At 41.6% G+C, this 15,778-nt stretch overlaps 1 protein-coding gene across 2 annotated transcripts in view; it reads right to left on the reverse strand.

The window, feature by feature from the left end:
• Nucleotides 1-656: 656 nt before the first annotated feature.
• Nucleotides 657-15,778, reverse strand: part of LOC146833118 (angiopoietin-related protein 2-like) — a 208,799-nt gene continuing 193,677 nt past the window's right edge. For both annotated transcript variants that reach the window (XM_085600741.1, XM_085600740.1), the window contains exon 6: nucleotides 657-3,504. In XM_085600741.1, coding sequence (XP_085456867.1) covers nucleotides 3,317-3,504 — 188 coding nt within the window. In that variant the 3' untranslated portion in view covers nucleotides 657-3,316. The remainder of the gene's footprint in view (nucleotides 3,505-15,778) is intronic.

Raw genomic sequence — 15,778 nt, forward strand, 5'->3', positions numbered from 1 at the left:
AAACCCGCGCAATATTACAGACGCGGGCACAGAGGCAAAGAAGCTGTCAGGAGGCCCCCTGAGATCAGCCCTCTGCAGAGGTTAAAGGGGGCCATATGGACCCCCCAGACATCCCCTTGCAGGCGGATGCAGTCACTAACTGCACCGCCTGCAAAGGGATCTCTAATCCCTTTATAAAGTGCAGGCCGATTGCCGCCTGCACTGTGAAAACACTAAACGCCTTTAAAGCAGCATCTCCCTTTTTCACCTGAATACACCACCCCTAGGGCAGTGCATTCACCGTAATAGGGTGCATTTTCATTGTTTGCAACTTGCCCACCTTTTAAAAGGTGCACCCCGTGCAAACAATATAAAGGCGGCTTTACTGTAATACGGCCCCTGGGGTTTTAATGTAGTGACAGTGAAACCTTATTGAAATCGCAGTATATTAAATCTGCTAGTTAATGAGACTCCGGCAAATACCACTGTGCTTTTTAGGATGGATATCTGTGGGGTACCTAAACATGGTTTTGTGGTCATTGATTCAGGCTCTGACCTAGAGCCTTTTCATCAATTACAGGCCACAGCCCCCTCTGTCCAGCAGCCGAACTATTGTCGTTTTGACTGGTAGACTGTGAGGTAAGGGAAGGGCCAAAATAATACACTTGAATCTCTAAAATGTGTAATCAGATTTTATTAGGAAACTGAAATTGAGGTGAAAAATACTGTGTTTGCACACAACAGGTAACATTTCATCTTGCATGTTCAAGTAAAATATCACATAGGTACATATCAATACACAAAAATTATGCCTTTCTCAGTTCTGCGAAGATGAGCTCCGGGAACGTATATTGCTTTTATAACAATCAGAAAATGTTGTATTGTGTTTGATGCTTGGGACCAGAACCCATGGTGAAGTGTGAAAATATCTATTCTAATATTCATACGTTGACCATGTGATTTTACATGTGCCTCTTCCTCAAAACCTGTTTTGTGCTTTTAAATGTGTTCTGTGGTAAGTTGTAAATTCTTCATATACATTTCTCAAATTTGTCAAATTCAAAATACAGTCCTTTTACAAAAATTTGAAACTGTTTTTAGCAGGTTTGATGCTTTAGGAGAAATTGGTGATTTATACATGCTCCTTCACTGTTCTTGGCGTTATTCTCTTCACTTTAATTGTGGACATGATATATGCCAATGACTTCTGTTAATATTATACATGTGTAATATAAATATTTGAAAAAAGCTTTGGAACGCATCTATACAATATTTAGAATAGACAAGAAAGAACTTTCAAGAGACCTACTATTTCTCATGCAACATTATCTGCAGCATCCTGTATAGTTTACGCATTTTATATGTAGCCGGGGGTACTGTATTATTAACGCACCTTCTTACCGATACTTCAGCCATTATAATTCTAGTTAATTTTTATAACTCTTCTGGTTATTACTGGTAGGACTCACAGGTCTCCTTGGTATCTAAGGTGTTTATCTCTACTCACTTTTTCGGATTTAACAGGACTCTCTGAAGATCAATATGATGGGACCGCAAGATGCTATATATGTTCCTCACTTGCAGATGAAGAGAAGGATGCCTGAAAAGGGCATGTGGGCTGTTTTAGATATTATTCATCTAGGAGTTTGGGGTTATCAGGATAGGTGGAAGGTAGGTACACATTAATATCCACCTGTCTGGTCATCATAATCAGTCAATCTGACAGATTCAGATGTATTTGTTCCATTCAATTATTTTTATTTTCCTAAAGAAGACAGAGCATATCTATGTTGAATAAGGTTATGATAAAAAATGAAGATAAATGGTGATGTAGATATGAAAAGTGTTTCCTTTTTTTGATAGATAGGCTAATTGGAGATATGGGGTAAAACCACAGGTCTAGATGTACAAAGATTTTGTGTGGGTTTGCGTTACTTTTCAACACAGACCCTTACCAAAATCCAAGTTGATATTTACAAAACAACATAAATGCTGATTTGTGTTGGTTTATAATGAAAAGTAAAACTTTAAAGGGCAGTGTGCAGCCTTGCCTTGCATTAATTTGCATCAAGGGGACATTCCAGGGGTGGTACATGGGCGTTCTCATGCCTCCACCCACGGGTTTTAACCCTTATCCGAATCTACTAAGAATTTTAGACATGGATTTGCACCTAAATCCTGCATATCCCTGAGGCTAGCGTAACAAGGTGAAATATTTTCATTTCTCCTTGTCTTTCCCTCTTTGAATATGGGCTTTCTTCTGCAGAACACATGCAAGAGGTAATTGCCTCAAAAACAATTTGTTAGTGCAGAAAGGAACAAAAAATATGCTGATCAAAACACAGATACCCTTGCACTATAGGGGAAGGTTGCTGCATTGGTGCATGGCTGCTGAAAGTACACCTGTATAGGGTGAGCGCAGAGATGTGCCCCTTCTTTGTAGATATAGCGCAGTTCTGCTCTCTCCAGATCAAGCAGTGCAACAACTTTGCTTGCTGCCCTGCATTGCATGAACTCTTTGTAATACTGGCCCATAGCGTTAAGGGTTTTGACCCTTCCAGAAATGAGTAACTTAAAGATTTTGAGAAAAAGATGTCATGGAATGCTGTTGAAGGGCTTCAGCAACCTCTCATTCTTCCCACAAATCTTGCAGTAGTTTTGCAGCCATTAAGTGGCCCTTATGTACACTTTTTATGGTTAGGATATTTTTGATTTACATAAGCGAGTAAGTTAAGATGTGCACTTGACATGAAGGCCAGTTTTCTGAAGGTATAGCTGTGTAATTATCTAACTGGGTCTTGTGAAAGCCAAGATAGGGGTAAAAAAATAATATTGGACACTATTGTTAGCTCAATGCTAGAGATCTATGTTACTAAGAGTAACTTCTGAATAAACATGAAAATGATACTCTGATATCTTTAGATCTTAGTACTTTACCCACTAAATAGGGGAACTTGCTTTAGTTTGACTTCCACTAGTACTCGGAACAGTGTTCATTCTATTCTCTTTTCAAGTAAACCAGAAAATTAATCTACTAGCCCATGTAAACTAAACTTGTTGTCTTATGGTGTTGACTTTGACACTTTGGTAGTTGATCACTATATTAAAAAACCTTAAAGCTACATAATGCTAGTTTAACTGAACTATCATGATTCTGTATTTATCACAGCTCTTTATCCATCTTGAGAGTAAATGACATATCACTGGAAATATTATAGATTTCACTTGCCAGTGGACCACGTTTGCATCCCTCGTTTGTCCAACCAGTGTATTCATACTACTGTTCATATCTTTGCAGTATTGACTGCTACCTGGTTTAGCTGCATGATGTGCCAGACTATTTGCTCGGTTTGATCATCATTGCAACCTTCTTCAGGGAGTAGGCCCCTCCCCTAAACTCTGCCCAGTAGACGCCATCTTGGTATCGGCTTCTGTAGTGCCCTCCTTTGTACCATACACCGTTGAGATTAGAGTGAGCACACATGTTGTACCACCAGCCACCTTTCTGATAATGGGCACAATTTCCTAAAACACACACAAAAAAGCGCATTGGTTGACATTTTTGACACAGAATTTTCAAAATTCACTATCCTGGTAATGGAAATTGGGAACATGTTATGTATGTATGAATCATATATTATTACAGTAGTGTCTCTAATTGTAAAAGTTAAATTGTCTTAATTGTGTTTTAAAAAAAGTACAAAAACTTCTTAAGCACAAGAGAAAAATATGGAAAGGTTTTCATATAGTTTTCACAAGCTCTGCTAATGCGACATCATGATTTTCAGATGGTAGATGCATTCTACAAAGATAATTTGTGTACACGTCAGGTTTACAGCCCATAATAAGGCACATACTCCCAGCAAAACAAATAGTAAGTAACAAATAGACACAACGTTCTCCAAGCTCCACCCAGGCTGCCCAAATAGTTTGTCCAGATCAGTGACCTCAGAAATGATGCACCACAGTTTTTGCTTGATCTGAAAAGGTGCTTTAAGAAGAGAGTCGTCTTCTCATTTTCCACCGATAAAAACGAATGTGCTGTGTACACAATTGGCAGTTTTTATCACCTTATCAAGAGATCTGCTTCCAGGTGTTCTTACTTTTCATCTTAAGTAGATATTTCCCCACATGGCACCTTCAGGAGGAGCAATTACTGAACCCCCCTAATACAGTACTGTTATGTCAGTTTTCTTCCTATTTACTTTAGAGCATAGCCCAGTAGGTAAGGGATGTAGTGCAACCTTACTGCATTTCTGTACCAAGCCATTCATGGCACATCACCCATCTCTATCGTTTGACAAGTTGCGCTACACTTAGACTCCTCTCTGAATTCTCCATGTTCCCAAACTTCAAGATGATGGGACCTCGTCTTTGGCATGCCCATCCCAGCCATCAACAAGCCACAGCCCCTTCCTCAAATTCTAATGAGTAATATTATTACAGTGGGAGTAAATACTCTCCCATGGGACGTGGAATTACATTTTCAGGGCCGGAGTGCCATGGAAAGTGTGCCCACATTTACAGTTATGTTTTGGGTTATAACCAATCCTGGAACTAGTTGGAGATGGATTATAACTGTCAATTGCAGGAGTAAATTTGTTTCCAGGATGGGAATGGGAAGACAATTCCCCCAAAATGGTTATGGTGTAAGAGAAGGGGTTTCTCCTATTATCCCTGTGGATGGAGGGAAAAAAGAAACAAGTGAGTGTGCAGTTAAACTCATGCAAGGCCTTTTTGATTCGAGAATAGTATATTTATTTATGGATGCCAATGTGTCTTAGTGTAAATTGGAGTTATGCTCTACAACAATTAGTACAAACCTGTGAACGTGCATATTATAATTCCTGTGTGAATTGGTGTTTCTGAGCTTGTGCTTGTGCCTCTGAGCATGTACATCATCATCATTCTCATCCAAGCGCTACACAGCACATGCATTACTTTATGTGAGAATTCATTAATAAATCTTCTATTAACATCATGTGCTGCAACATTTCACAAGAATTACATGCTTCTGCCATTGGGCACCGACGTTTAAGTTGTTTTCCGCAGAAGTAGAGGTTCCGATTTTGAGGTGGCTTGTGATCCCTCTCCTGAAACCCACAATGCACCTTAGATTGTGCCCCCATAAGGGTGAGTGAAAGCCAGCGTGGTGATGTGAGCAGGACTTTTCATCTTAATTAGATTTTTCCCCACATGGCACCTTTAGGAGGACCTATTACTGAAACCCCCTTATACAGCACTGTTGTGTCAGTTTTCTTCCTATTTACTTTGCACAGTACACCAATATGTCTATTGGTGTACTGTGGATACGTATTTGAAAGGTAACGACAGTTTCAAATGCTGTACAGTGAACTCTCAATCCGGGTAAATGGGAGGGTGCATTTGAATCTACAGCATGACAAGCTGCAGACTGATTGTTGCAGGTAAGTAACATTTTCTGTTTGCAGCATGTGCTCCTATAGTACATGCTTTTCAGAGACTGAGGAGCAGTGCCCTTCTCTCTGACTTGGTAGCTTTCAAGCTAAAGTGGAAGATGTTTGGAACACTGTTATACAGTTTACCCTATTTCTGCTTCTTGTCCGGCATGAATGTTATATTGTGCTAGAAGGTATGGATGCGTAGTCTGAATTTGACCACTTATTGCTGAAATGGCCAGAGTGGAGACACAACTTATGACCATTTATGACACTGTTTCACAGGAAATTGAAAGATCAAATAAAAGATTTATTGGTGAGATCTTCATGGCCTAAGAACTTGTGAAAACTAATCAAGCTGGTCATGATGACTGAGCACTGTCTGAGTGAAAATTATTGTTAAAGAAGAAAGGCTAAAGGGTTTGCTTCCAGGATACAGCCTCAAGCTATATTTTCTAGACATTCTGCCCCAGGGAGTTCTCCAGTCCCTAGTTGCACTGAGGAGACTATGCATACTGATCATATTAGTGATCTTCTTTCTGATGTCGATAAAGGGAGAAGAAAAAAGGTTGGACTGTGCATGTATAGCGCAATTCGAAACCTTGGTAAACTGATGTTTTACGGGACAGAATTATAGCAAATTCCCTCCACCAATCCTATTGCTTTGCTAGGGCTGCTTAATGTCTATATTTTATTCCACTCCAGTTCCAATTCTCTGGCAAGCCAAAGATATCGACTACTGTTTTACTAGATTTCAGAGTTTGTGGACTGTACCTGTACAAAGATTGGGCTTAAACTTATCAAATTCCTCTCCAATCAAAGGAAATTAATAAACAGGTTCAGATTTTCATGGTTCTCTCCTTTCTTCGGGTCCACTCAAGGAGACTTATGACAGTTTAACTTTTATCTCAATTCTGCCATGAAAACTGTTTTCTGTGGAAGGGTTTTGGACCCTCTCATAGGAAATCACTGAAGAAGAAGAGACTTTTTTTATCAGGTATCACAACTGGAATCAATTCCAAAATCCTATTGTCATATTTTAGAGGTTTGTCAGAAACCCATGGAGTATACTGCTCTTCCCCATTGGAAATGTGACTGTGCCATACCAACTATTCAGCAAGCCAGGACTTCTTGGCAGAATCAACTCATTGCTAAAGTGAGGCATACAGGTGCTCAAACAATACTATGAAGTGAATCTTCAAAATGGTCTCATGGCTCGATCCTGATGTACGCCTAGAGCTCTCACGGTCTTCATTCCCTAATAAACTGAAAGGGTTGCATCACTTTATTGAATATAGAGGTCTTAATAAGTTCACCATGAAAGGTTAATATAATTAGCATCTTATTAAAGATATTTTAGAATCAGTTCGAGGAGCAACCAACTTTATGAAATTAGACTTTTACAGAGTCTACCATCTCCTGAGAATGAAGGAGGAAGGTCGGTGTAAAATGGAATTTTAAAAACCCCATTTGCCCATTATGAATATTGTATAATGCTGCTGCGACTGTGTAACACCCTGGCAAATTCATGGATCATATCTTCTAAGATATTTTCAACCATTATGTAGAGGTGTATTTAGATATTCACGTTTTCTCTCAAGGCTTAAAATCCTTCAGGGAACATGTCACTTCCATCTTAAACACACTATGCTTACACCATCTGCACTGTACACCTGAAAAATGAGTATTGGAAAGAACTAACATCAAGTATCTGCGTTGCATTCTGTGTGCTTAAGGTCTGGTCATGAATCCCAGAAAAGGCTTTGCTATTTACGAATGGCCATCTACTACTTTTAAGGAGGTTTAATGCGTTTAGAGATTAGCAAATTTTTTTAGACAGTTCAAAGTCTATCCAGTGAATTTCATTGGATTGAAGAGTCAGGAGAAGCATTTCAATAGCTTGAAAAGCCTTTCACTCAAGCCGCCATCTTACGATATCCAGATGCTATCAGCCAATGTATTGTCCAGTCTGATGCTTAGCGAAGACAGTAGGACCGGTGAAGGTAACCCCGATAATGGCTTGGAAGACCTCATCAGTCTCATAATTTGTCAACCTTTCAATAGGTAAAAGAGTAAATAGCACATATGAAAAATAACTTCTACACCTGAACCAGAATGGGAGCTACGTAAATGTGTGCTCTGGTGGCTTAGAATGATATCAGCTGTGGAGGGCAGATGCAAACTCTCATCCTCACCAACCGCTTGTCAGAACATCCTTCCACCTTTACCAACCTCTCCATGATCCACCAGTAACTACCACTGACTTTCACAGCATTACTAGAGACATTGACAATCGCAACTAGATCCCCAAATTTGGAACATCCCCTAGCAATGCGACCAGTTTTTCTGACATTAAAACTTTCAACTTTGGTACTCTTCCTCCTGTCAGAATCCCATTTCACCTTGGCCTGAGCCATATCAACATTAGTCCTCACCACATGATCCAAATCGGAGATCTCACCACCTTTAGCCAATACCTTTGGCATCCATGCAGGTCAAAGTTTTGACTTGATTTTCCTTTCTCTCAAATGTTGGAAAAGTGACACATCCATGTGGAGTGTAGTGTGGACCGATTGAACTATAAAATAAATTGCTCTCGTTACAATGCTCTTGTTGAAAAGTAGCCATTTTAAGCACTCTTCTACCACCCGATTCATCCATTCAACTAAACCATTAGTTTGGGAGTGATAAAGCAAACTCCTCGAACGCTTGGCACTTGCAGATCTACGAAAACACTCTATTTCCTTATTCATAAACTGTCACCATTTTCTTACTCAAAGAATTCTGTGAAAACCTTGCTGTAAAAACACATTTATGCAATCAACAACATTCAAAAAGTTGGGATCCAATAAAACTCTGACCTCCTGTAACTTAGAATAGGAGTCAACTTAGAAGGAAAATGATACTTACCCAGTATGCATCTGTTCTTGACATATAGAACTGTAGAGTCATATGCTGTGCATAGATCGCCATCTAGTGTTGGGTCTGTATGTTTGCACTTTGTTTTTCATCGAAGAAGTCTTTTCTAGTCACAAGGTAGGTGACTCCTCCTTTCGGTGATAGTGCGCATGGGCATCAACTTCACTGTTAGAGTGTTTTCCCACAGAGGGTGATAATGGAGTTAGTAAGAGTAGTAAAAGAAGTCCATGAATGCATGTATCGAAGTAAGATGTTACTGCAACGGGTATAGGGACCCGGGAGGCGGGTGGGCGCATATGACTCTACAGCTGTATATGCCAAGAACAGATGCATACTGGGTAAGTAGCATTTTCCGTTGTAGGCATATGAGCTGTAGATCATATGCTGTGCATAGACTACATAGCCGTTACCTCCCAAAGCGGTGGCTAACCTGTATCTGTTGCAGTGGTCTGAAATAGTGTACGTAAAACTGCCGGGCCCACTCTAGCTTATTGTCTTGCTAACACATCTACACAATAGTGTTTTGTGAATGTGTCTGGTGTAGACCATGTTGCAGCTTTGCATATGCCATCTATGGGTATATTTCCTAAGAATGCCATAGAAGCCCCAAGTTTGCGTGTGGAGTGTGCTCTATAGGGAACTGTTAACGTTTGCTTTTGCATAGCATATTTGAATGCACTTGACTATCCACCTTGCAATACCTGATTTTGATATGGGATTCCCTTTGTGTGGTGGAGCAAAAGTGACAATTGATTTGTGTTAAGGAAAGGTTTTGTCCTTTCTATGTAATAAAGCAATGCTCTCTTCACATCTACTGTGTGTGAGCACGTTCTGGCTCTGAATTTGGTTGAGGGAAGACCACCGATAACTCAACAGATTGATTGATATGAAAAGCAGAAATGACTTTAGGAAGGAATTTAGGATTAGTGCGAAGAACCACTTTATTTTGGTGCATTTGTATAAAGGGTTCTTCTATAGTTAATGCCTGAAGCTCACCCACTCTTCTGAGTGATGTGATAGCAATGAGGAAAGGAACTTTCCATGTGAGAAATTGCAGTTGACATTTGTGCAATGGCTCAAAGGGTGAACCTATTAGTCTGGTGAGAACACTGTTGAGATTCCACACTGGAGCAGGTGGACGTCTCGGGGTAATGACTCTTTTGAGTCCCTCCATAAAGGCTTTGATAACATGCACTCTAAAAAGAGATAGATGTTGTCTATTCTGGAGGTATGCAGCTATTGCAGCTAGATGTAAGCGTATGGACGTGTACGCCAAATTGGAATGTTGTAGATGTAACAAATAACATATAATGTTTTATATAGAAGCATCAAGCGGGTTGATGTGGTTGTTATTACAGTATATCACAAATCGCTTCCACTTTGCTGCATAGCAGGCTCTTGCAGTAGGACGTCTAGCCTCTTTGATAATATTCATCCAGTCTGGCGGTAGATTATGATAGCCAAACTCTAAGACTTCAGGACCCAGATCGTCAGGTTGAGTTGACTGGGGTCTGAATTTCTTATGTCTTCATTTTTTTATTTTTTATTTATAGAGTTTTATATAGCATGGCTCTGTGTGAGGAGACTGGGTGTAAGATGTAGTTTTTGGTGAGGAAGTACTTAGAGTTCCAATAGGGTTGTGAACCAAGGTTGACGTGCCCATGAGGGAGCAACTAGGATTAGTGTCAGGGACGCTTGTTTGAGTTTCTGAACCACTAATGGAATGAGCGGGAGAGGCGGAAAAGCGTAAGCAAATATCCCTGACCAATTCATTGATAGTGCAGTGCCTTTGGACAATGGGTGTGGATACCTAGACACGAAGTTTAGGCATTTTGCGTTTAGATGTGTGGCAAACAGGTCTATGTGTGGGAATCTCCACATTTCTAAGACTGGGAGAAGAACTTGAGGGTGTATTTCCCATTCGTGGATTTGCTGTGTCGGACGACTGAGCATATCTGCCATCGGATTGTCTACTCCTGGAAAGTGTCAAGCTAGGATATATATTTAGTGATGTATGGCCCATTTCCAGATGGTCTGTGCTAGCTGTGCCAGCTGTAGAGAGTGTGTCCCTCCCTGTTTTTGTATGTAGTACATGGCTGTCATGTTGTCTGTACGAACTAGGACAGTCTTGCGTACTAGTTGAACTTAAAATGATTTCAGCGCCAGAAAAATCGCTGACAGCTCTAGATGATTTATATGAAGCTGTTTCTGCTGCAAGCTCCAAATGCCCTGAATTGTGTGGGTTTGGAGATGCGCTCCCCAACCTGTCAGTGATGTGCCTGCTGTCAGTACGATCAATGGAACCGGGTCGCTGAAGGGTCGCCATTTTAAAAAGTTTTGTGTGTTCCACCGCTGCAGAGAGCCATGGGTGCGGCCATCTACCAACACTAGATCTGATAACTGACCGTGAGCTTGGTTCCACTGACGTGCTAAGCATTCCTGTTGGGGACACATATCAAGTCTTGCGTAGGGACCTATAAAAATGCAAGACGCCAAAATTCCCAGTAACTGCATGAACACTCAAGCTGGTAAGGAGTGTTGAGGCTGAAACTGAGACATCAGGGTTTGTATATTCCGGACTGTGGCTGGAGTTGGGTATGCTAGAGCTTATTGTGTGTTTATAGTATCTTCTAGATATGCTTGAGACGTGGATGGTTGGAGATGGGATTTGGACAGATTTACTGTGAATCCTAGCTCGTGGAGCAATTACACAGTTTTTTGTGTATGGTGTAAACAGCTGTTGTGCAAGCTGGCCTTTATGAGCCAGTCGTCTAAGTATGGGAAGACATGAATATGTTGTGTTCTTAGATGGGCTGCGACTACTGCCAAGCATTTTGTGAAAACCCTGGATGCGGTCGTTACTCCGAATGAGAGGACTTTGAAATGATAGTGCTGAGGTGCTACCACAAACCTGAGCTATTTGAGGTGCACAGGGTGTATTGGAATGTGAAAGTATGCGTCCTTTAAATTCAGAGTGGAGAGAAAGTCGCCTTGCTGAAGAAGGGGAAGCACTTGTTGGAGTGTTACCATATGAAAAAAGTCCAACTGAATGTATCGATTTAGTTCTCTGAGGTCTAATATAGGCCTGAGAGAGCTGTCCTTTTTGGAAATTAGAAAGTAGAGGGAGTACACCCCTGCTACCTGGTATGGTAAAGAGACTGGTTCTATTGCACCTTTCTGCAACAAAGAGAGAACATCTTCCTCTAGAAGGGTGAGATGTTCTTGTGACATGAGGTGTGACCTTGGAGGAATGTTCAGTGGAGTGCTTGTAAGCTCCAGGCAATAACCAGATAGGATAATTTGTAGAATCCATTTGTCTGATGTAATCGTATTCCAAATTGGTAAAAATTGGGAAAGACGTCCCTCACCAGGAGTGGAATGGTCTGGGGGTATGGAAAGGAAGTCACTGTTTGGTGTTTGCAGGGAAAGTGCATGTTGAATTACCTCTGCATCTTCCCTTTCTGTTGGTTCCTCTATATCCACCTCTAAAATAACCTCTTGAAGAGGGCGACTGATTGTTGCCCTTGTAAGAGAAGGAGGGATTGTCTGTAGACACATTTTTGAAGCAGCCCCTATAAAATGAGCGACAAAAGGATCCTCTGTTGGAAGGTGATTGTAAGGTCTCCATGATTAAGCAACTTCAGTATCCTTTTTCATATTTTCTAGTGATGTATCAATAGCTGGACCAAAGAGGTGTTCTTTGTCAAAGGGTTGATTAAGAATAGAGGCTTGTACCTCAGGCTTGAATCCTGAAATTCTTAACCAAGCATGTCTATGGAGCAGTACACTAATGTTTACTGCCTGAGCTGCTGTGTCTGCCTGATCTAGAGCACACCTGATACATGTGTTAGTTATTAATTTACCCTCTTGAATAAGGACACTAGTTCTAGACTTATGCTCATCAGGAAGAAATTCAATGAGCTTTTCAAGCTCATCATAATGAGCTCTATCATAACTTGCCAATAGTGCTTAAGCATTGGCAATGTGCCAATGATAAGCTGCTTGTGACGCTACCCTTTTGCCCAAAGCGTCAATTAATTTGGACTCATCAGGAGGAGGAGTTTCCTGTTGTTTGCGAATTAGCTCTTTTACGAGCGTTGGAAACTACCAGAGAGTCCAAGGGTAACTGGCCTTTGATATATACAGGGTCATTAGGTGCTAATTTGTCCTTTTTCTCTACCCTGGGAGTGATGATTCTAACTCTTACAGGGTCTTTAAAGATATCATCAGTATATTTAAGCATACCCTTTAACATTGGTAATGTTTGTGCAGCCCTTTGAGATAAACTTAGTGTGTCAAACAGAAAATCCTCCTCTAAAGTCTCTTTAAGAAGCTCTACTCCATGATATTGTGCAGCTCTGTTAATGAGCTCAATATATCCAATGTTATCTGGAGGAGAAGGTCTGGATGGCTATAGGTCGGGTCATTATCTGGTTGAGGGTCAGCATTATAATTATCTTATGGGTCAGTATCCTGTGGTGTGTAGTCATCTATATCCCCATCCCCTGTATCCTGAGGTCAGGTGATGGTGGTGGAGGAGAATGTGTAGGTGTAATGAATACATTTGGATCAATGGGTGAAGGTGGAATGTATGGTGGAGAAGGGTTAGTACCCTCATTGTTCCTTTTTAGAGGAATGTGGTAGTCTTCTTGTAAGCCCATGTTCCTCTTCTCTGGAAGTTTGGCATGAATATGTCCAGTTTCTGGATGAATCATTATCTCCTTCTGTTTCGGATCCGAAGGTGGAATATCGGTCCGGGGCTCTTTAGTTGAAGTACTTTCTTTAGACGCCGGTTTTGGTGTTGAAAGTTTCGGCTCCGAAGTTTTTTGGCTCCGAAGATTTAGCCTTATGCACTGGTGGCACGGAAACCAGAAGGTGTTTGGATTTCGACGCTGAAGGTTTCGGGTTGGCATCGGCGTGGGGATGAGTAGAGCCCAAGCTGGAAGGCTGTTGTTTGTTTCGGCACCGAACTTGAAGGTGGGGCGCTCAAAACCTTTTCTCGGTGCCGACCTTGGCCCGAAGGCAGAGGAGGGACCGGAGCCTTTTTATGGGGGAGATGGTAGGGGAATGAAGTCTCTTTACTCATGATCCGTTGTCCCGGTGTGAGGTCTTTGGCATCGGAGTCGGCTTCAGACACGGAGATATGTTGCTCCTCCATTTCGGCTTCCTGCGCTTGTGATTCTTCTTGTTGGGACTCGTCTTTGAGGAGATCCGGCGCGGAGCCACTTTGCTGGTACATTTCATGATGTCGAGCCTGAAGGTCACGAAGCGTCTTCTTCGATCGAAATGACCAACACGCATCATAGTCCTCCTTGTCATGTTCCTGGGATAGGAAAAGGTTGCACTCTTCATGCAAGTTGGTGCGCGGAAACTTAGCGTAACACCCTGGACAGAACTTGAATGGAGTCCGTTCCATTGACTACTACTGTCCCCGGCACGGGTAGGCTCAACGGTCTGCCACAAATCTTCTGATCTAAGGTTTTCGAGTGTAAACGATACGCGGAGAATGGGAAACGTGATCGATAAACAATACAGTCGAAGGTAGTGGATTGCGCGTCGAAGGGGGCCCGAAGAATGGTGCCGAACCGGAGCGCAACAATTCACATCCGAACCCGAAGGCGGAAATAAACAATCTAACAATGGAGTCGATGCCCATGTGCACTATCACCAAAAGGAGGAGTCACCTACTTAGTGACTAGAAAAGACTTCTTCGAAGAAAACAAAGTGCAAACATCCAGACCTGACACTAAATGGCAATCTATGCACAGCATATGATCTACAGCTCGTATACCTCGAACTACTGCATTTCAATGACATGATATCATCAGATTCAGAGACCCTATCAACTCTATCCCTAACTTATCCGCAAAGACCAAAGGGCAACTCAGTAGGTTGACGAGTAGAAGTGTGAAGATTCCATTTTTTATAAAATCAGTGCAGATTACGCAATGTTTAATCACATCCTCAACATCTTTGTGCATTCCCGGCCACCAAAAAGCTATCAGGGACCCTGCAGTTCGTCAATTTGCCACTGATATGGCCCTCCTGGGCTTTAAAAACAATGGTTGACCTCTGTTTCCCAGGAGAAACCAGCTTGTTGGCATGCATCAACAATCCAGCTTCCAGTGTTCATCAGACACCTTAATAAAAGACTACATAGTACAGTGGCCAGTGTCTCTGCATGACACAAGTGTGTTCTTCCAATAGTTAATTGCCCTCAGAAGAACCCTGCCACTCACTTTCAGCTATGGCACTATGCTTTTCAACATCAAACAATTTTCAAACTCTTCCTCATCCTCTACTTCACTATCAGTCTGAAGAGGAATTCTGGAACCATAATCCACCCTGCAATTCTAGTCTCCAGGAATATGATGAATATCGAACTGGTATTGTAGAAGCTTTGAGGACTCGTAACCAGCTGTGAACTCATCCGTCCCTAACACGAGACAAAACAGACCCGAATCGAGCACTGGTAGTATGAATGGGGGGAACACAGTGTAACAACAGATCATAGGGTTTGAGAGCCATGACGCCTACAAACTCCTCTTTTACCCACTCAAATGAATTCTCACAATCTCGGCTGCAATTGTATGAACATCTTTCTGCAGCATGTTGGACAGACATCACATGCACAAAGGTAGCCGTGACTAGAACTCGCATAAATCCAGGAATGATTTTAAACTTGTCTTGTGAGTGGGAGGAGTGAAATGTTTGATGGCCTAAACCTAACTACGACATGGGAAAATACCATCCTTCGAGACTGCATATACCAGATACTCTACCTATTTTCTCAAGAACTCACATTTCTCTTTTTTAAACCCTTCAGTGCCACGCCCTTTCCCCCTCCTGTGCCGGGCGTTGTATTAGTGGGTGGGGTTCATGACGAGATAGTCTCGTCATGGGCACAGCGCAACCGTGCTCCATGACGAGACTATCTCGTCATGGGCACAGAAGAGGCTAAGAACAACTCCTCTTGACTGGAAAACAGACAGAACCTGTTCTAATCTGGTGGGAGCGAATATCACTATTGAACCGGAACTAGTGCCTGATTCAATTTGCTCTGCATGTGATGGGGGGTCTTGATGTCAACATTTGTTCTAATATTTTATCCCCTGAATTGGTATTTGACTCATCCCCTTCTCTCTTGAAGGAATCTTTATCCTTTCCTTTCTGAACAGCCTTTGAAGTAAGTACTGGATGTAATCTAATTCCTTCTATAATACCCTTTCTCCATCTACATTTCTCTTCATCCCAGCAGGCATTTGTATAATTTTTCACTGCCCTGTTAGTCCGTCTTTGGTATTTTTCCCTCTCTTTCTCCCTGGAAACGCTTTCCAATGCATTAAGTGCTTCATTCTGAAGGGATCTAGTGGTGGCTTCATTTCGTACAATTTTCCCTTCAATGGTCAAGAATTTTAGTATTAAATGTCTCATATCTAGGAAAGCGCAATTCACCCTCCTTC

This window comes from Triturus cristatus, chromosome 4_2, assembly GCF_964204655.1.
Source record: "Triturus cristatus chromosome 4_2, aTriCri1.1, whole genome shotgun sequence".
NCBI lineage: Eukaryota > Metazoa > Chordata > Amphibia > Caudata > Salamandridae > Triturus > Triturus cristatus.